This window comes from Labeo rohita, chromosome 2, assembly GCF_022985175.1.
Source record: "Labeo rohita strain BAU-BD-2019 chromosome 2, IGBB_LRoh.1.0, whole genome shotgun sequence".
In the NCBI taxonomy this organism is placed as follows: Eukaryota; Metazoa; Chordata; class Actinopteri; order Cypriniformes; family Cyprinidae; genus Labeo; species Labeo rohita.
The window spans coordinates 14,843,312-14,866,609 of NC_066870.1; the positions used below are offsets into that span (position 1 = coordinate 14,843,312).

General features: G+C 33.8%; 1 protein-coding gene across 1 annotated transcript; it reads left to right on the forward strand.

Annotated features, from left to right (window-relative positions):
- The first annotated feature begins 670 nt into the window (after positions 1-670).
- Positions 671-21,505, forward strand: pla2g4aa (phospholipase A2, group IVAa (cytosolic, calcium-dependent)). The gene is made up of 18 exons (XM_051133570.1): positions 671-781; positions 1,026-1,116; positions 1,495-1,576; positions 1,665-1,813; positions 3,146-3,259; positions 3,347-3,384; positions 3,478-3,622; positions 3,732-3,868; positions 4,183-4,405; positions 5,855-5,969; positions 6,530-6,667; positions 9,565-9,654; positions 10,187-10,252; positions 12,479-12,718; positions 15,556-15,740; positions 17,967-18,156; positions 19,694-19,851; positions 19,930-21,505. The coding sequence occupies exons 2-18, from the start codon at positions 1,084-1,086 to the stop codon at positions 20,068-20,070; spliced, it is 2,244 nt and encodes a 747-aa protein (XP_050989527.1). The 5' UTR covers positions 671-781; positions 1,026-1,083; the 3' UTR covers positions 20,071-21,505.
- The last annotated feature ends 1,793 nt before the right edge of the window (positions 21,506-23,298 follow it).

Here is a 23,298-nt window from a genome sequence, read left to right on the forward strand (position 1 = left end):
GAACGCCACCGTGTGTCCGAAAAGTGTCGGCATTACATTCATTCACAATCTTACATTTATGCTGGGTTTATTTTTATGCGTTATCATTTAATTACTTAGTCTGTCATAATTTTATATATAAGTCTGAATACTTATACAACGACTTTTCTCATTTATAATATTATGCTTAATAATGTTAACACAGCGCTAGAATAATTCCCATCGGAGTCCTATTGAAATATGAAGAGATGGGGCGGGGGAAGAATTTGCGTCCGCCCTGAAATCGACTGATTTTAGCGAATCGATTCGTTTGAATGATTCATTTCAACGAATTGGCTCGGGAAACTCATTCAACATTCATTTGAGCCATTTAACGCTTTCTTGTTTGTGGTTAATTGGATTTTTTTTTCTTCAATGCCGATATCTATTACGTTTATGTGTTTATGTATATAGCATAGATTTTGGTCCAGTTTGGTGCGGTCAGTCAAATTAAAACCTGCCATGCGCTCTTATTTAGCCAGATAAACTTTCTCACCATTTAAAAAAAAAAAAATTGTGTGAAACGTTCCGATGTTTATAGTTCGAACCCTTCACCCACCTCATATAGGTTTACATTTTTATTTATAAATTCTATTTGTTTTACAAACGTTGCGCGAGTCGGTTCAACCGAATCACTCCAATGAACGAATGTTTCGTTCGAATCGTACATCTTTTAGTCCGCCCAGTAATGCGCATTCCTCTTGGCTTCCTGAAATGACTTTCTTGTCGGAGAGGGTCCAACATCACTGTACCACCAGCTATGGTAAGTTCTTGCATGTTTCATTTCTCTGTAAAGTCTGTAAAACTTTTAGTATCTCCGCGAGTGGGACGTACGCAACAAAAACCTGCTTCAACAGTGTCTTACATACTTCTGAATTGAGAGCGAACTTTTGGGTCTCAGAATGTTACACTGTGCATGTCATTCGGAAAGGCGGTATCATGTTTCAACCGCTTGTGCGTAGACAGTATTTTTTTTCTTCCTCTTTTTTTATTGTCTAACTTTACAGATGTTTTGCGGACTGTCTTGAAATAAAGTGTCTTCCTGACCTACACACTGCTGTCAGAATGTCCTCCATAGACCCCTATCAGTACATCATAGTAAGTTACTCTTAAGTTTTTCTGTCATTAAAAAATCGCTTAATAGAGCCTGTTTCCTTAAGTCTGGTTAATGGATAAATGGATATTTTGAGTAAAAGATCTATTTTGATTTTTAAGGTCTATTCATTTATATGTATTAACATTTGGTCCCTAAGATGTAAAATGTAAAACTGTAAAGCTGCTGCTCTTTTGCAGTGGTTGGATTCATTTGCATGCAGACAGCTGCTGAATTTATGACATTAGAGACACATCTACTGTTTAGATATTATTCTGTTTGGGAATCACCTAATGTGCATTTCCTACTGCATTAGTTAAATGAGCTTCCTTTATACAAACATACACATTCTGCTGCTCTTGACGCTCTAAATCCTTGCGCAGGTTGAACATCAGTATTCTCACAGATTGAAAGTAATTGTGGTACGAGCTGAAAATGTGACTAAAGGAGCATTTGGGGATTTATGTGAGTATATATTTATTCTGTCTTCTTCCAGTTTAAATAAATCTATAACTGAGGATTCATACTTAAGCGATCGTGTGTTTGTTCACAGTGGACACCCCGGACCCTTACGTGGAACTGTCCATTCCAACCACACCAGAGTCAAGAAAACGAACACGCCACATAAATAATGACATTAACCCGAGGTGGAATGAAACTTTTGATTTTATATTGGATCCCAATCAACCCAATGTTTTGGAGGTAATATAAAAATTATACTTTAATTACGTATAAAGCATTTTCTTTTACCATACAGTACCATGATTCAGTATTGTGGTCCCCAAAAGTATTTGGACACTTAAGTCACAGTTTAAAATGCGTATGTTTAATTCAATTAGATAATGGAGTCAAATCAAGGGAAATCTCCAGACTAATCATAATAGAACTAGAACTTTACATTTCTCAGCTGCATTCGCAATAACTTTTAACCAGCTGGTGTCGTGGTGACATTTAATGGGTGTTTTGTAAGTCAGATCCCCTCAAGTTTACACAAGGGGCCCCTGGAGAGGTGTAGTTCATCGCATTAACTGTGAGCATGGAGAAGTTTTACATATATAAAGTTCCCAGTTTTTGTTTTTCAACACCAAAACAGCACATTAGAATGATTTCTAAAAGTTCATGCTACAATGGAGAGTGGATTTTACTTTTTAAAATAAATGTAGAATATATTCAAATATAAAACAGCTATTTTAAAGAACTGTTTTAAAAATATTTTACAATATTACTGTAGTTTTGATTAAATAAATGCAGTGATGAGTATAAGAGACTTATTTTAAAAACATGAATCCATCAGTAACACTTTACAATAAGGTATCATTTGTTAATGTCGGTTAATGTATTAACTAACAATACATTTATTACACTATTTATTAGTTTTTGTTAATGTTAGTTCATAAAAATACAGTTGTTCATTGTTTGTTCATGTTAGTTCACAGTGCATTAACTAATGTTAACAAACACAACTTGTGATTTTTAATAAAGAAATAAAGTAATTAGTAAACTAACATTAAAATTAATAAATGCTATAGAATTCTGTTCATTTTTGTTCATGAACTAATGAACCTTTCTGTAAAGTGTGACCAAAACATCTTACCAACCGCAAGTTAGTTAACAAGAGAATGAGCAATACTTCTTCTAAGAATGAGTAATACTTCTACAGCATTTATTAATCTTAATGTTAATTTCAGCATTTAGTAATGCTTTATTAAAATCACAAATTGCATTTGTTAACATTAGTTAATGCACTGTGAACTAACATGAACTAACAGTAAGCAAATGTATTTTCATTAAATAACATTAACAAAGATTAATAAATAGTGTAATAAATGTATTGTTCATTGTTTGTTCATGCTAGTTAATACATTAACTAACATTAGCCAATGGAATGTTATTGTAAAGTGTTATGAAATGATCAAATATCAAATTATGGAGTATTCAGGTGGTTTAAGAGTTCAAAGTGGTTTACTGAATTTATAATGTATTAGATAATACATCAGCACTTTGTTATAATGCTGTTGAATGCTCTTTCTTTAGATGACACTGATGGACGCTAATTACGTCATGGACGAAACTCTGGGCACAGCTAAATATTCCCTCTCAAAGCTCAAAGTGGGGCAGACAGAGCATGTGACTCTACCTATTGGCAAGGTAATTTTTTTTTGGTTTACACCATGAACAAAATTCATACTCATTTTCATTGTCTTGCTTACTATAATTTTTGCTATCTTTTGCTAGACGACAAAAGTGTACCTTGACATGTTCTTAGAAGTGTGGTATGTATAAAATAATGTTTATTTCTACACATTGTGCAAATTATATGCATACGAGAGCGAACGAGGGACTGAAAGTGAATCATTTTTGCGCAGTGCGTCCACAGACTTGCGCTTCAGCATGGCACTGTGCGATCAGGAGAAACTCTTCATACAGACGCGCAGGGACAGGGTCATGCTAAGCATCAAGAAGCTGCTCAAAATGGAAAACCCACGCTTCCTTCCAGCTTCCCCTAGAGAGGTAAAGCCAAAAACCACAAAAACTGCCTTATTAACTGTGCTGTACTATAAAAAGAGTCTTATCTGTAGCAAGGGCGAACCTTTCTGATAGCAGTTCTATTTTTGTACAGGTTCCCACCATTGGCATTTTGGGGTCTGGAGGTGGTTTCCGAGCAATGGTTGGTTTCTCTGGTGTGATGAAAGCTCTGTATGAGTCTGGGGTGCTCGACTGTGCAACATATCTGGCAGGACTTTCTGGATCAACATGGTCAGTAAAAGTCAAATGTTCATTTTTATCATTAAAACAGATGCAAAAATCCCATGGACTTCTACAGTCTTAAAACTACCAGTAATTTTAAGTTCCTCTAAGAACCTTTCAGTGAACAGTTCTTAAAAGAAATAAGAATTTTTTAATAATCTGAAAACCCTTTTTCCACTGTAAAGAATCTTTTATGCAGTGGAAAGGTTCTGTGATGTTCATGGAACACAAAGAACTATGCTGAAGTTCTCAACAACGATATAGTAAGCACTAATGGCGTCAAAACAATCTTGTAAGCATCCATATTGGCTATATTTCCACAGGTATATGTCCACGCTGTATTCACACCCTGAGTTTCCTGCTAAAGGCCCAGGAGATATCAATAAGGAACTGATGAACAGAGTCAGCAGTAACCCGCTCAAACTGCTCCTGCCCCAAAACGTCAACCGCTACGTCAAAGCGCTGTGGAAGAAGAAATCGGCCGGACAGCCTGTCACCTTCACGGACATCTTTGGGATGTTGATCGGAGAGACTCTTATTCCAGGGGTGAGATATGCAGGAATACAAACTTGGTTATTGAGTGTTTTTACTGCAATTGGACATCAAGAGCGGCATTAGCTGCACTGGGCTGCACTGAACTCTATTTATACACTGTAGTTTGTTCAAGTACAAAGACTCCTTTGTATGTTGTCTCTCTATTATGCATCCCAATGCAAATGGACCCTTCTCCTGGGGAGGATCGTCCTTGTAAATCAGGAAGATACTTTTCAATACAGGAAGGCAGTAGCCCCTGTATTTAGTATTGTATGCTACCATTTTGGGATCAGTATGTTTTTTTAGTAGGAAACAAATTAATACTTTTCGTTTTGCAAGGATGCATTAGACTGATTAAAAATTATAGTAAAGATGTTTATAATATTACAAAAGATTACTATTTCAAATGACTGCTGTTTTATGAACTTTCTATTCATCCAAGAATCATGTTTTTCACAAAAATATTAAGCAGCATAACTGTTTTCAATACCAAATCAGCATATTTAAATGATTTCTGACCAATCATGTGACACTGAAGACTGGGGTAATGGCTAGTGAAAATTCAGCTTTGCATCACAGGAATAAATTACATATTAAAATATATTTAAATAGAAAAGTGATATTATATTCTAATAATATTTCACAATATTACTGCTTTTACTGTATTTAAAAAAATACAGTGAATTTAAAAAAAATGCATAAGATACTTTTTTTCTCCTAACGACTCCAAAACTTTGAACTGTAGTGTGAGTGAGAAAATGTGTACACTTGATATTCTGCATTCATATTGCTTATCTAAAGTAACTTTTGTATAATTTTCCATTTGAATGTGACATTTTATCATTTGACTGACTTTACTTGAAGAAATATTTGCAGAGATACAGATGCAGCTTAGTGATAATGAAAAGTGTTGAAACCGTGTCTGATATACATGATGACTAAGTGATTTTATGAAAAGATCTGTATTGCTTCAGTAGATCCAGATTACACCAAAAATATCTTTGTTTACTTACTTTCATGCTCTCTTTCCTCTGTGAAACACTAAAGGAGAAATGTATAAGAATCTACTAGTTGTTTTCGTCCAAGCATTTACAATTAATGCAAACTGGAGCTTTTAATCTTAAAACAGGACACAAAATCATCATACAGTTATCAGATTGTAACGCAACTTTATAAAAAAGCTGTGTAATAGCTTGGCGTGAGAAACAATCCTGTTTGACTGGCACAGTGTTTAAAATTTCCTCTTTTTGTGTTCCATGTAAAAAAGTAAGTAAGACAGGTTTGGAGTGACATGAGGATGAGTAAATAAAGAGGAGACTTTCATTTTAACATGAAGTGTTCCTATAATTAAACATAATTAAACTAAGCATGTTAATATGAGTTGAACACAGTTGTCGTGAACACCTAAAGAAAAAAGTTTGGTCATTACGTTTACTTTGTATGTGTGTGTGTTTTGCACAGAGAATGGACACTAAACTGAGCTCAATGCAAGCGAAGATTAATGAAGGTCAAAGCCCCCTTCCTCTCTTCACCTGTCTGCACGTCAAACCTGATGTCTCTGAACTCATGTTTGCAGGTAAGATGACAGTTCACGTCAATATTAAGAATGCTATGTTACGTTGTATTGTCCGTTACGGATCGCTGTGTGAATTGTAGTATTCTTAAAAAGAAATGAGAAAGACACAGCAACGCTGTGTATTTCTAATGACTAAGTAGTAAAAATTTGTATACCACCACTTCATAGCCTCTGTGGAAGCTGAACACTATCGATTTGTTTACATTTGCTTAATACAGTGGAAAACATGCAAATGTTTGTTATGGGGCCTAATGATTGACCCACTGTGAAAGTCATTATGGACTTTCACAGCTCCTCCCACAGGTGTAGACACACTATTTTTAGTGACTAGTCATTGTGTGGGTTGTTTTTCTGCTGAATGGGATTAGAGATTGTAACTCAACAGATGATGGAAGGATTTGTCAGTTCACTACATGTCACTTACTGTACATTACGTTTTGTATTTGCATGGACGTGAGTCACTGAGTCAAGTAGTGTTTTGGTAGTGCAGTGGAATATATAAAAATGCCTTGGATTGTCATTTTGGCTGAATAATATTGAGTTTCCTCTGTCTCAATCAGACTGGGTGGAGTTCAGCCCGTATGAGATTGGCATGGCCAAATATGGCACCTTCATGTCTCCGGGGCTGTTTGGAAGCAAGTTCTTCATGGGCAGCGTTGTGAAACAATATGAGGAAAACCCCTTACATTTCCTTATGGGTAAGACTGGGACTGCTCTGAATTTCAACATAACAGTTTCAGAGACCCCACAGTATGCATGTAGTCACTGGATACTGACAGCAGTACTGTTACGCATGTACTGTGTGATTACTCATACTTTCCATCAATGGATAAAATATTCTCAAGAAATTTGGAAATGTGTAGAGTCTGATTAATTCCGAAACCTTTAGTTCAATGAACTAATTCAGTACTCATTTAATCAGTTTGATAATATGTTTGTGTCACTGTAATTGCCTCTACACACTGTAGCATACTGTAGCAAGTTTTGGGTCTGTAAAGCAGGGTTGGCAGGTTTTCGCAACAAAAACCCACCCAATTGCTACTCAAAACTAGCCCAATCGCGTTTTGAGAGGGGCGTCCCTGGTTAAAAATCGCATTTCGGGGGATAAAATAAATTTTTTTTTGTTGGGGTTCCCCTGGTAAATTCACATTTCAGGGGCTAAATATGACGTTATTGGGGTCGATTCAACCCACGGATATCAAAAACAACCTGCGGCAACAGTGTTAAAGAAGCCCAATTCCGCGGGAATACCACGGACTTGGCAACACTGCTGTAAAGGCCAAAGCATACTTTGGCTGACCTCGGCCGTGCACCGTACGTTTTACATAATTTTGTCCACTCGCAGGCAATTCTTTGATACCGCGTGGGCGGTGCGTGTACAACAGCGCATGCGCAAGAAAAGGGCAGCAAAGACACAAGTATTGTGTATGTGTTGCACTCAGCAATCCAAGCTTATCCGCAGATGAGTTTGGAAAGCTGTGTGGACCCGAAATGTGAAGTATACCCGGGCCTGAAAGGAGAAGTCCACTTTCAGAACAAATATTTACAGATAATGTACTCATCCCTTGTCATCCAAGATGTTCATGTCTTTCTCTTCAGTCGTAAAGAAATTTTTTTTTGAGGAAAACATTTCAGCATTTTTCTCCATATAATGGACTGATATGGTGCCCCGATTTTGAACTTCCAAAATGCAGTTTAAATGCGGCTTCAAACCATCCCAAATGCAGTTGTAAACAATCCCAGCCGAGGATACTTTTTAATGTCAAACACTTGTCTTGTCTTGCTCACCCTGAACTCTGTGTATTCTGGCTCAAGACAGTCTTATATCGCTGTTTTACCTTTTTTGTTAAGAGTGTTTGATCTTCTTTGCATGTTCACTTTGATGTAGGACGATTTTGAAATGATTTTTGAAGTTGAGGGAGAAAATATGGTCTGAGTTTTTCGACATATCCTAGCTGTCTAGAGTTCAGGGAGAGCAAGACAAGACAAGCGTTTGAGATTAAAAAGTATTTAAATTGTATTTTTTTCATGAATATAACCAATCGTTTCACTAGATAAGACCCTTCTTCCTCGGCTGGGATAATTTACAACTGGATTTGGGATCGTTTGAAGCTGCATTTAAACAGCATTTTTTTTAATATAGCATAGCAGTCCATTATATGGAGAAAAATCCTGAAATGTTTTCCTTAAAAAACATAATTTCTTTATGACTGAAGAAAGAAAGACATGAAGATCTTGGATGACAAGGGGGTGAGTACATTATCTGTAAATTGTTGCTCTGAAAGTGGACTTCTCCATTAAGATTTTTTTTTTTACTAATTTAATACTTTTATTCAGCAAGGGTAGATTTAATTGATCAAAAGTGACAGTAAAGACATTTACAATATTACAATAGTTTTACATTTTGAATAAATTTAGTTCATTGGAACTTTCTATTCATCATTCAACATTGATAATAAGAAGGAATATTTGCTTGGGCACCAAATCATGTGACACTGAAGACTGTAGTAATGATGCCGAAAATTCAGCTTTGCCATCACAGGAATAAATGACATTAAAAAAAATAATAAAGTATAAAAGAAAACACAATATTGCACATTATTTCACAATATTGTTGTTATTACTGTTTTACGGCATTTTCTCATAAATGCAGTCTTGTTCAGCATAATAGACTCTTTCATAAACATAAAAAATCTTACAGACCCCAAACTTTGTATATGTAAATAAATAAAGTTGGTTACAATTGTTTATATAAACAAAAATGTGAAAGTGTTATTCATTCTTGTGTTCATTTAGTGCAAAACAATAGTGATAACATGTCTTGATCACATTGAAGGGTTAGTTCACCCAAAAATAAAACTTCTATCATTAATTACTTTTATATTTAATAATGACCTCCGTTAATCTTCGGTACACAAATTAAGATATTTTTATTATAACCAAAAACTTTCTGACCCTGCATAGACAGCAGCACCAACCGTGAATGCGCATCAAAGACTGACACAGAAAAGAAGAAATTGTTGACAAAAAAAAATTATTATTTTTGTTTTCTTTGCGTACAGAAAGTATTCTTGTAGCCACTGATGTCGAATGACTATTTTGTAAATGTCCTTTCTACCTTTCTGGGTCTTAAATGTGTCAGTTGCATTGCTGTCTATGCAGGGTCAGAAAGCTCTCGGATTTAATCAAAAATATCTTAATTTGTGTTCTAAAGATGAATGATGGTCTTGCGGGTTCGGAGCAATATTAGGGTGCGTAATTAATGACAGAATTTTCATATTTGGGTGAACTGTCTCTTTAAGATTTTGAATCATTTAGAAGCTGTTTAAAAGAAACATAAGAATATTGAGATATTAATGATCAGAAGGCTAAAAAATATTGAGCTAAAATTATGTTTTTACGAGTAACTCATTATATAAATGCTTCTTTTATGTTCTATCACGAATATTTATTATGCACAAACATCCCTTTCAAGAAAGTTTTGAAGAGGGCCGTACATTTGAATTTATAAACCTTCGTAGTTCTGTTATTACTAGAATATCAGTTTCAAGTATTGTTTGCCGTAGTGTGTTTAATGTAAGTGTGTGTTCTGCAGGTGTATGGGGCAGTGCTTTCTCCATCCTCTTTAATCGGGTTCTGGGGGTGAAGGAGACAACCAGCAGTAGCACAATGGAGGAGGAGCTGGGTAAGTAAGACGGTATCTCTTACTCTGTTAGCTTTCAAAGGGAAAGAACTTGGTGAAAGAGACCAATTGCTCCACATTTCAAAGGAACCCAATGTAGGCCATGTTAGATTGTTATCATGTTGTCAGTTTGTATCCTTGTAACATCCTGAAATGTGCCATTACTTGTTCTTCTTGTGCAGACATGTACAGTTGACACGCATTACTGTATGAGTGATAAGCGATAAGATTAACACACTGGCACACTGATCTACACATATTTGATGTGTGACCTCGGTCAAACCCCTCGCTGACATTCAAAGTTGAAGTAAAGCAGCATATAACACTAACAGATGAGTTTGCTCAGTACATTTATGTTCCACTGTTCATACGTAAATTTAAACTTCATGTGTTGGTAAAGTTTTCCCAGACTGGGACTTTATTTTCAGCCACACTCTCATTAGTGAAATAAAGACTCAAGCCATGCAGTGAAAAGAAAGGGGTCGTCTCTTATCGTGGATAGGATCTGAAACTGTTTGCATCTTCTGTTTTTCAGAGCAAATTAAACCCGAGCATATTGTGGGCGATGACTCAGCAGATAATGAAGAGGAAACTCAAAGAGGTGAGAAAGTCCTCTCTGATCATTTATGTGTCTTTCACTTTCTTTCGTTCACACACTCAGTGCAGTTCAAGGCTCAACAATAACAATGACCTGCAGGTTCAGGGTCAGTGTGTGAGAGTTTCAGACCATCTGACAGATCTGTCACATACACTGTAAGGCTTTATGTTATGCTGTGTTTTACAATGTACATGTTTTTATGCCTTACATACTTAAACATTTGGTTTTGTGAGGTGTGCTTATTTATTTATTTATTTATTGTAATTTTGTTACAAAAGTAACAATATCTATTTTTTTATTTATTCACTCATTCATTCATTTAAATTGCTACCAAGGTAACATTATCTGTATTTTCATTCATTCATTCGTTCATTCAAATTGCTACCAAAATAGCATTATCTAACAATTTATTTATTTATTCATTCATTCACTCATTTAAATCGCTACCAAGGTAACATTATCTGTTTTATTTATTTATTTGTTTGGTTATGTATTTATTCATTGAAATGATCTAACTGTTTTGTCTGTCTATTTATTTATTTATTTTTTATTCATTCATTCATTCATTCATTCACTCATTCATTTAAATTGCTACCCAGGTAACATTAGCTGTTTTATTTGTTTATTTGTTTGTTTATGTATTTATTCATTCAAATTATCTAACTGTTTTGTCTGTCTATTTATTTATTTATTTATTCATTCACTTATTCATTCACTCATTCATTCATTTAAATTGCTACCAAGGTAATAATTATTAGTGCTGTCAAATGAGTAATTGCGTTTAATCGCATGTAAAATAAGTTTTTGTTTATATAATTTATGTGTGTGTACTGTGTATATTTATTATGTATATATATAAATATACACACATGCATGTATAACTTTAAAAAATATGTTTATGTATTAAAAATATGTATATATAATATCAATTATGTATGAATATTAAATATATATGAATATAAATATATACATGTAAATACATATAAATATTTTCTAAATATTTACTGTATGTCTGTGTATTTACATATACATAATAAATATACACAGTATACACACATATTATGTAAACAAAAACTTTTATTTTGGATGCAGTTAATCATGATTAATCATTTAACAGCACTATTATTTATTCATTTAAATGTATTCATTCACTCATTCATTCATTCAAATTACAAACTGTTTCATTTATTTATTTATTTATTTATTTATTCATTCATTCATTCATTTAAATTGCTACCAAGGTAACATTATCTGTGTTATTTATTTTTATTTTTATTTTTTTTATTCATGCATTCATTTATTCACTTATTCATTGAAATTGCTACCAAAGTAATATTTATTTATTTATTCATTCTTTAATTAATTAATTCATGCATTCATTCATTCATTTAAATTGCTTCCCAGGTAATATTATCGAGCTTTTTTATTTATTTATTTACGCATTAATTAATTAATTAACTGCTTATCTATCTATTTATTAGTGAATTTATTTATTTATTGACTCATTTATTAATTTCAATTGCTGCCAAGGTAATATTATCTAACATTATTTATTTATTTATTCATTAATTTCATTTAAATTTCTACCAAGGTAACATTATCTAACTGTTTTATTAATTAATTAATTCATTCATTCATTCATTCATTTAAATTGCTACAAAGGTAAAATTGTCTAATGGTTTTATTTATTTATTTATGCATTCATTCCTTTATTCAAACTGCTACCAAGGCAACATTATCTGTGTTATTTATTTATTTATTTTTTATTTATTTATTCATTCATTTAAATTGCTACTTAGGTAACATTATGTAACAGATTATTTATTTATTTATTCACACATTCATTAATTTGAATTGAATACCAGTGTAACATCTGAATGTTTTGTCTGTCTCTCTGTCTGTCTGTCCATCTATCTATCTATCTATATATCTTTATTTATTAATTTATTCATTAATTCATGTGTTTGTTTGTTTTAATTGTTAGCAAGGTAACATATTTAACTGTATAATGTTTTAACCATATGCCATCAGTTTCCAGTAAAGTTGAATGCATTTATAACTTTCATTGAGTTATATCATAGTTGCGTAATTTCCAGCTATTATTGCAAATTAAAAACCTAATAAATGTATAGTGGTAAAAAAAAAAAAAAATGTATGCACTAATAATGAAAATATTAGCAGAGGAGGTAAAAATCAGCCAGAGAATCACGGTTTGTCTCTCTCATCCAGGAGGCACAGAGAGCGCAGAGGCAGAAGATGAGCGGCAGCGTCATGCCCAGGCTAGCTGGGTTCAACGCATGTTGACCTCCATAATGGGGGACACCACCCTGTTCACCACACGTGAGGGCCGTGCTGGAAAGGTGCACAATTTCATGCTGGGACTCAACCTGAACTCTACCCTGCCCTTCTCTCCCTTCAGCGGCCTCATGAACCAGACCTCCGTGGATGAGGAGGTTGATGCTGTCACAGGTACTAATGAGTCATTTAGCTGCCACTTTTATGCATATGTGGATACATTTTGATGCCAAGGACCCCCAAATATGACAAAGCCTTTGCAAGGACCCCCCTCCTTAAAAGAAATGCTATTGTAATAAATTTGAAAAGCTATATATTTTCCTACTTCATTATGTTGTATGAGGGAAACTGATATTATAAAAGTGTGATATTATTATACCATTTATTATTGTTAGTTTAGCTTTTCATTTTTCAGTGTAGATTATTAAATACTATATAAATAGAATAATATTTGTTATATTATTATATTTATAAAAGTCTCATAATCTTTGTTTTTTTTAAATATGTTTATTTTTTTATTTTTTTTATTTTTAAAAAGTTAAAATATTTTTCACAGACCCCCCTAGCACCTACTTGGGGTCTTCACATATACATATAATAATACATTTTATATTATTAAATATATTAAAAAAAATTTTTTTTATAATACAATAATAAATAGAATAGAATAATAGAATAATACATTTTATATCATATTTATAAAAATCTCATAATCTTGATTCTTTTAAGCGAAAAAATAAAATAAAATAAAAATGTAAACATTTTTTACAGACTCCGCTAGCACCTACTTAGGGTCTTTACATATAAATATAACAATATTTTTCTAATATTACATTTATAAAAATCTCATAATCTTGATTATTTTAAAGCAAAATTGAAATATGTACAAACTATTAAATAACAAACAAAAAAAGTTAAAATATTTTTCACTGATATTTTTTACAGATCATTCCTAGCACCTCTTGGGTTCTTCACATATAAATATAATAATAATTTTTATATTATTACATTCATAAAAATCTCATAATCTTGTTTTTTAAGCAAATTTGAAAAATAAATAAATAAATAAAGGTTAAAATATTTTTCACAGACTCTCCTAGAACCTACTTGGGGTCTTCACATATAAATATAATAATAATTGTTATATTATTACATTTATAAAAATCTCATAATCTTGTATTTTTTAAGCAAATTTTGAAAAAAAAAAAGTTACAGTATTTTTCATTCATATTTTTTACAGACCCTCCTAGCACCTACTTGGGGTCTTCACATATAAATATAGTAATACTTTTGTTATAAAAATCTCATAATCTTATTTTTTTAAGCAAAATGTAAAAAAAATAATAAAAAAAATAGATTAGATTGCATTAAATTAGGTTAATTTTAATATTAGATCTTTTTAAACAAATTAAAAAAAAAGGTTAAAATATTTTTCATAGACTCCTCCTGCACCTACTTGAGGTCGTCACACATAAATATAATAATATTTTTATATCATTATTTTGAATTTTTTTTTTAAATAAATTATAAAATTAGATTAGATTGCATTAAATTAGGTTAAAAATTAGATTAGAAAAAACATTTTAAAGCAAAATTGAAAAATGTAAACAAATAATAACAACACAAAAAAAGTTTAAATATGTTTCACTGATATTTTTTACAGACCCTCCTAACACCTACTTGGGGTCTTCACATATAAATATAGTAATAATTTTGATATTATTATATTTATTAAAATCTTATAATCTTGATTTTTTTTAACAAATTAAAAAAAAAGGTTAAAATATTTTTCACTGCTATTTTTCATAGACTCCTCTTGCACCTACTTGAAGTCATCACATATGAACAAAATAATAATTTTATATCGTTATATTGACAAAAATCTCATAATCTTATTTTTTAAGCAAAATGAAAAAATAAATTATAAAATTAGATTGCATTAGATTAGATTAAAAATTAAATTAGAAAAAAAAGTTAAATTGAAAAATGTAAACAAATAACAACAACAAAAAAAAAGCTGAAATATTTTTCCCTGATATTTTTTACATACCTTCCTAACACCTACTTGGTGTCTTCACAAATAAAGTAAATCTAATAATACTTTTTATATTCTTATATTCATAAAACTCTCATAATCTTGATTTAAAAAAAAAAAAAAAAAAAAAAGCAAAATGAACTTGTTTTTTAAGTTTTTTAATTTTTTCACAAATATTTTTCCTAGCACCTGCTTGGGGTCTTCGAACCCCATTTTAAAAAACCCTGACTCACAGTACAAGGTACAGTACAGTATGTAAGGTGCACAAAACCATTGACAGGATCCACACGTAGAACATTCTGGTCCAGAATCTTACTCTGTGTTTTAGTGCCTGTATTTTAGTACCCTTAGTCCCAGAAACCTCTACTTAACCTGGTCTTGTGAAGTATGCGGTTAAAAGAAATGGGTGTGACAGACTGTAGGTGGAACAATAGGCTGAAATCTGGTCAGGTGCCACGGGACATGATGATGGGCTTTCAAACCTTACTGGTGTCTGAGTGGGAGGAAGTCAGTTAGTCAACCTTTAAAACTTCTTACATCTAAGAAAAAGCAACACACCCACTGCAGATCTCTCAGGGGTTAAAAATGCACAAACATTACACAGGAAGCATCTTTGACACTAGCATGTCACTGCAAGATCACTGATCGTGTTAAATGAGACAGTTTTTTGCTCTTTCTTAAGTTCATGTGTCATTCTTTTAATCTCACCAATAAAGAAGGCAGACTCTCATTTAGAATTACTGATAATAATAGCACTGCATATCTCTTTGACTCAGCACCACTTGACTTCCTGTTGCACATGGGTGTGGGGAAAAAAGATAAGCGCTTATAAGAATTTATACAGTATGTTGAATAAATGATGACATTGTTGCATAAAATTTTCATTACTCACAAACAGCTAGGTGAACGTTGGTGACGCCATCCTGTAGTACCTTTCAAACCACAGTGATAACATTGAAATTGAATTTTCCTGCAGATCCTGACGAGTTTGAGCGAATCTATGAGCCCCTAGATGTGAAAAGTAAGAAAATCCACGTGGTGGACAGCGGTCTGACCTTTAACCTGCCCTATCCTCTCATTCTGCGGCCACAGAGAGGAGTTGACCTCATTATTTCCTTCGACTTCTCAGCCAGGCCCAGTGACTCCAGCCCGCCATTCAAAGTAAGTGTCTGACATAAAACTTATGTATGATATGTTCATATTACATGTGCTTTATGTACTTTTCAACTATACTATAGCATAAAAGTACTATAATATATTTGCATATATTTAGAATACATGCTAAGTTCATATATTTGTTTCACTGAAAACAGTGCTAGAGCCAGTTATTTCACTTTGAAATGTGCGTTCCATTTTAGAATGTCTATTTTTGTTTTGGTCCGTGTGATTCCGCCAATTTACCCAATAGTGTTTTGACACCCTGGGTTGCCAGTTGTTGGAAAACACAGCATATTGAAGCCAGCAAATGAGCTGGGTCAGAGATTACAGATTCTACCTGATGTAAAAAGCCTTGGCATCCATCTAAAAAGCTTTATGACCATTTTAAAGATTGTCAATTGTGCTCATTCAAGTTGTGTGTCCTCAATCTGGCAACCCATGTGAGCATCAAGTCTAAAAGTGGGAAAACTCCATTATTTTGAATTTGCACTGCAGTACTCTTTTCATACGCTAGCTGTCAATATTACATACTGTATCTTTGAGAATGATGTGAATGTATTCAAATTTGCCAATTTACCCAAAAGTGTTTTGACACCCTGGGTTGCCAGTTGTTGGAAAACACAGCATATTGAAGCCAGCAAATGAGCTGGGTCAGAGATCACAGATTCTACTCAACAGAAAAATCCTTGGCATCCATCTAAAAAGCTTTATGACCATTTTAAAGATTGTCAGTTGTGCTCATTCAAGTTGTGTGTCCTCAATCTGGCAACCTGTGCGAGCATCAAGTCTAAAAGTGGGAAAACTCCATTATTTTAAATTTGGACTGCATTACACATTTCAAACGCTAGCTGTCAATATTACATACTGCACCTTTGAGAATGATGTGAATGTATTAAAATTCTGCCAATTTACCCAATAGTGTTCTGACACCCTAGGTTGCCAGTTGTTGGAAAACACAGCATATTGAAGCCAGTGAATGAGTTGGTCAGAGATCACAGATTCTACCTGATGTGAAAAGCCTCAGCATCCATCTAAAAAGCTTTATGACCATTTTAAAGATTGTCAATTGTGCTTATTCAAGTTGTGTGTCCTCAATCTGGCAACCTGAGCAAGCATCAAGTCTAAAAGTGGGAAAACTCCATTATTTTGAATTTGCACTGCAGTACTCATTTCATACGCCAGCTGTCAATATTACATACTGTATCTTTGAGAATGATGAGAATGTATTCAAATTCCGCCAATTTACCCAATAGTGTTTTGACACCCTGGGTTGCCAGTTGTTGGAAAACACAGCATATTGAAGCCAGCAAATGAGCAGGGTCAGAGATCACAGATTCTACTCAACAGAAAAAGCCTTGGCATCCATCTAAAAAGCTTTATGACCATTTTAAAGATTGTCAATTGTGCTCATTCAAGTTGTGTGTCTTCAATCTGGCAACCCGTGCGAGCATCAAGTCTAAAAGTGGGAGAACTCCATTATTTTGAATTTGGACTGCAGTACTCATTTCAAACGCTAGCTGTCAATATTACATACTGCACCTTTGAGAAGGATATGAATGTATTCAAATTCCGCCAATTTACCCAATAGTGTTCTGACACCCTAGGTTGCCAGTTGTTGGAAAACACAGCATACTGAAGCCAGCAAATGAACTGGGTCAGAGATCACAGATTCTACCCAATGTAAAAAGTCTTACATTCATCTAAAAAGCTTTATGACCAGTTTAAAGACAATATTACATACTGCACCTTTGAGAATGATATGAATGTATTCAAATGTGGATTTACATCGAAAGAGTTCAGATAAACTAATGTCACACAATGCCGATTGTGGTTTGAGTAAAGAGGAAGTACATTTTTACTGGTTTCATGGTATCTGACTTTTAGCTCAGTTCCTTTGAGCTTAGCAGAATGGGTACTAAGTTAGTAGTTTAGAGTACTATTATTACAATTTAGAATTTAGATTTAGAATTTTCAGCGTCATTACTTCAGTTTTCAGTGTCACATGATACTTCCGAAATCATTCTAATATGTTGATTTGCTGCTCATTAAACATTGCTTATTACTATCAATGTTGAAGCCAGTGGTGTTGCTTAATATGTGTGTGGGAACTGTGATGCATTTTTAGTCACAATTCTTTAGTTCAAAACACCAGCATTTATTTGGAATAGAAATCTTTTGTAACATTATAAATGTCTTTAATGCCATCAATTCCTTTTTTGTCTGTGTCAGGAGCTACTGTTGGCTGAAAAATGGGCGCGTATGAATAAGCTCCCGTTCCCTAAGATCGATTCGAAAGTATTTGACCGGGAGGGTCTGAAGGAGTGCTATGTGTTCAAACCAAACAAGGGAGACAAGAGCTGCCCCACCGTCATTCATTTCGTCTTGGCCAACATCAACTTCCGAAACTTTAAAGCACCAGGTGAGAGCATGTCATTGTAAGGCTACTATGAACAACCGGTCAGTAAATAAGCTGTTTTATGTTTCACTATCTTTAATTTATGTATATAACTTTAAAAAAAAATCTAAATAACAATAAGTTCACAGCTCATTTCAGACTTGACCTGCACTAACTGTGGCTCAATTAGTGAGTCATTTCAGCCTATTCTGTGAAGTAGTGAGTTGTCTGACTGATTCAGTCTATGATTCAGACTCTCTGGCTCCTACTGCGTGTTCAGTTCAATATGATTCACCAGTAGGGTCCACTGATTCATAATAAAAGAATCACAGTAATTTGTTTGCAAATTGCACAGCACATTGCACAGTATGTTTGTTTTTGTGCGCAGTCAACACAGACAACACAATAGAAAGTTGTGTTGAAATATGTTACCCTGGAACACAAAACCAGTCTTAACTTGCACAGGTATATTTGTAGCAATAGCCAAAAAAATACATTGCATGGGTCAAAATTATTGATTTTTCTTCTATGTCAAAAATTGTTTGGATATTAAGTAAAGATCCATGAAGACATTTTGTAAATTTCCTACTGTAAATATATTAAAACTTAATTTTCGATTAGTAATATGCTTAGAACTTCATTTGGACAACTTTAAAGGTGATTTTTTCAATATTTAGATTTTTTTACACCCTCAGATTCCAGATTTTTAAGTAGTTGTATCTCAGCCAAATATTGTCCCATCCTAACAAACCATACATCAATAGAATGCCTATTTACGTAGATTGATGTACATATCTCAATTTTTTTTAAAAAGACCCTTATGACTGGTTTTGTGGTCCAGGGTCACATTATTTGTCAGCACAACCATTTTTTTTAAAGAAATAAATACTTTTATTCAGCAAGGACTTTACTCTCAGTTTTAAATTGATTAAAACTGAGAGTAAAGACATTTATAATATTACGGAATTAATTTATAATATTACAGAAATAAATGCTGTTCATTTAAACTTTCTATTCATCAAAACAAATCTGAAAAAAAAAACAGTTTCCACAAAATTATATAAAATAATAAAGTCATATTTTTTGAAATTGTTTTTATTTTAATATTTTCTGTTTTCATGTTAAGGTTTTAGTAATTGTTGTTTTTTGTTATTAGATTTTAATTTTGATAAAATTTCAGTTTTAGTTATTTCAGTACATCAAGTTACACTAAATGAAAATGAGAAATGTTGCCTTGACAGCTGGTTGAAATGAAATGTTTTTCACATATATGTTTTATTTTATTTCAGTTAACATTTTTGGTTTTATTTATGGGTTTGTTATTATTAGTTAGTTGTACTGTATACAAAGGAGTCCACAAGTCTTGAGACAGTTTTGAAATGCAGGGATTCAAACTCTAATTTAAACCTGAAATAATGTTTAAAATGAAGAAATGCTATGATGTCAAGCACTTCAGCTTCTGTACTATTTTTAGGTCTCTAGTCAAAAATTGATTGACATGTGAACTTGTTTTGTTTTTTTCAGGTCAGATTTAACAATCCTCATTTCTGTTTTCTTGCAGGAGTGCCTAGAGACACAGATAAGGAGATAGAGTTTGGCGACTTCGACATATTTGACGATCCAGCCTCTCCCTTCTCCACTTTCAACTTCCAATACTCCAACCAGGCCTTCAAGAGGCTTCACGACCTCATGGAGTTCAACACGCTCAACAACATTGAGGTCAGTTCTTCTCCTTCAAACTCTGATTCAAATCGTTAGTTTTTGGCCTTCATTCTAAATGACTGCTTTGCTTCATAGGTTATAAAAGAAGCAATTAAAGACAGCATCCTGCAGAGACGAGAGAACCCCTCACGCTGCTCGGTTTCTCTATCACTCAATGAAATTGAAAACAAGAAGTTCCTGAAACGAGATACCAGCAATGCAAAACGACACACCTAACAGACAACAAGCTACGCAAAAGACTGCATTGGTCCACTGGTGCTGATTCTCTCTCAGACATTTCATGAGAATCACTGAGCAGATTCATCAGACAAGAGTGGTTTGTCCTTACTACGGGGTCAATTTTATGCTGCATTCCAGATAACCTTGAATTCCTCCACCTCCTACTTAAAGGGATAGTTCACTGAAAAATTGTGTCAGGCTTTGACTATCTTTGAGGGCCTTGAACATGTCAGTTGCGTTGCCGTCTATTCAGGCTCAGAAAGTTCAGAAATATCTTAATTTGTGTTCCGAAGACAAACGAAGGTCTTACGGGTTTGGAACGACACGAGGGTGAATAATTAATGACAGAATTTTTATTTTTGGGTGAACTATCCCTTTAAAGATAACCACTGGAAACATGTTTGACATCAGACTTCCAATTTGCACCAACCAGGGTTTTTAACGTTAACTGAAATTAAAAGCATTAAAAAAATGATGCTAAAATAGCACTGGTACAAACCCCAACTCCAAAAAGAAGCACCATTACCAAGATGGTAGCAAATAAAATGACATTCCGTGGTTGTTTTGAAGTAGAGGTGGGCAATTCCGAAATCCAGATTGTCTGGAACGCATCATGACTGGAATGCTGTAATGGTGGGAAATGGAAAATTTCAGTTCAAGCCTTCCCATCTCTGATTTGGTCTATACTGCAACATCAGGAACACAGAATCTACAGGCATTTTTTTGCATTTTCCGCACTAATTTGAGGAGAACTTTTGTGGAATAGATTTGAATATGGTAAAATGTATTGTGTATGGTAAAATTCTAGCACACTCTTATTGGTCACTAAAAACATTATCAAATTAGCCAACGTTTTTAATAAACACAGAATGGGCAGGGGACGTGACGAACTTCACAACATTCAGGACCACTTCCCAGCTTCATTTCAAAATGATTCTTAAAGTGCTTGCAAATCTGGCTGTGTACTTCTCTACGGGTTCCAAAGAGCCAAGTACTGGCAGCTTTGGTTTCACTTGACATTTTAGCAGTAAATACGGTTCTGGGAGTAATTTACGGTCTCAGGGGCGGCCTGAGCCTCAGGGCACGCTGTTCCTCATGTGATAAGAAAACAATTGATATTCTCCATTCAGTTCTACTGTGACGCACCTATGACCAGTAGATGGTTGATGGTTAGCCTTGCCTTCAGGACAGGATTCATCTCATAGTTTAGCGAAAGATTCATTGCTTAGGAACTGGATTCAGCTGCTTCTATTTATTTTGCTTACAAATGTCATCTCCTGCCCAAGGGGTGAAAGGAAGAAGGTGAAAAGCCATCTTACACCTCCCACGCAGGGCTCCACCTCCTTGTGAGATGTCAGGAATAATGACATGATGGGACATGATGGGACATGTTGTGAAAATCTCATTTCCTGTTTGTATCAGATATTTGTGGCACATACAGATCTAACTTCACACGTAATCATTCCTCTGGTTTACATACTTTATGATGAAAGTGTATACAGGATTATTTATTTGTATGCTTATTGTGTAGTTACTGTGTTTTAATATTCATATTAAGATGAGAAAAAAAGAGAAAAAAATTGCTTAAATGAGAACAGGTAGGATAAATGTGGCAGGTAGATACCGGAAAGACAGGTTTGTGTGGTAAAAATAGACCTGAGCATTAGAGTGCACTTTAAGTCCAAAATAAATGTCTGCTATTACACATACCTTGCCGTTTGTGTTCTGTACAGTTTGGATTTGACATAATCATGATGCTGCCAACTCGACAACTGTCAGATCCTTTAAAAGTGGGCATGTACTGTACGTTTGTATGACTCATGAGTTATCTGTCATGTACATTTAAGCAATGTTACTAGCCTGTGTAACGTAGTGTAGTGTTGTGCATAAACATAATAAAAGGATATTCGTGCCAATTAATGGTCTGAGGACTTTTTACTGGAATTGTACACACAAAGCGTTTACTGTAAGAAACTGACTCAGGATCAGGATACTGACACATTTCTCAGTTTTACAAAAAAACACTTTACTGTGGAAATAGTTTTGTGTTCATAGGTTTAGCAAAAAAAGGTTCGAGGTTACTGGGATCATTTGTAGTTACTGGGAAAAACTTTAGTTGTTGGAAATTTCCTGAAAGTCCTGTACAGTAAACTTAAAATATAAAAGGGCAAATCCAGCGTTATGGATGTGACATATAAATGTTTAGAGAATGTATGTGTTACCAATATACCAAACCATCTGTTTATATTTTAATAAACCCTTGTTGATAGAGTCTAAACATCAGAAATATCAGTCTATGTTTTCTATGTTAAAAAAATGAAATAATCATGCGTTATGGATGACAAAAAATGACACCGTCTTTGAGAGACTATATTTTGTAGGATTTCTGTGAATTAAAATGCACAAACCAGACCCAATAATACCCAACAAATAGAGAACTGATGGCTCTTCACAGAACATACAATTACTTTATTTTAATTTTGAACTGTTTATTTATGAGGAATATGTACTGTTATGGATGTGACAAGCCTGAAAACAGCACTTAACAGACTATGAAAAATCATGCACTAAAAATAAAAATAAGAAAATGTTTTAAAAACTTTAAGAGAGACCTTACAGGTTTTTGAACCACCAAATGTTGACACCTGTGGTATTACTACAGTAAAAACCTTTGGTAAAACCTTTTTCGTGGTAAGGTTGACATTTGCATGGAATTACCCAAAACATAATTGAAAAGCAAAGTTACCACTACTACAGAAATTACGTTAAATGGTTAATAAGTAGATCCCAGGATAACATTTCTCACAAGCCATAAAAAGTATTCCTGCACAGGTTTTTTCATATTTCAAAAAGGGCTATTATCAATCACAATAACGCAGATCTCATCGAGTTTTGTACTCCTCACACTCTTCCTCTGTTTCTGGCACGTTACAAGTATTGTTTGGTTTCTTTCATATTTCAGCTGTATCTTGTGATTGGCGTGTAAACTATAAATTGTGTGAACTCAATAATGACTGTCATATATAAAGTTTAGTGAGACTAATTCTTCTTCTCTACAATTATGTAATGGTTTGAGTGTTTCCCTGGTGAAAAAAACAGCATATGCTGGTTAGGTAGGTTTTGATGCTGGTTTATGCTGGTCCTTAGCTGGTTTAAGCTGGTCCTTTGCTGGTCATGTTGCTGGTCAAGGACCAGCATGAACCAGCAAAGGACCAGCATAAACCA

What these genes read in the sequence shown, in the direction of transcription:
- pla2g4aa (XM_051133570.1), top strand. Translation starts at nt 1,084, where the DNA reads ATGTCCTCCATAGACCCCTATCAGTACATCATA. An exon ending in ATCAACCCAATGTTTTGGAG is followed by an intron (nt 1,814 to 3,145) that starts GTAATATAAAAA and finishes CTCTTTCTTTAG; the next exon opens with ATGACACTGATGGACGCTAA. An exon ending in ACACGCTCAACAACATTGAG is followed by an intron (nt 19,852 to 19,929) that starts GTCAGTTCTTCT and finishes TTTGCTTCATAG; the next exon opens with GTTATAAAAGAAGCAATTAA.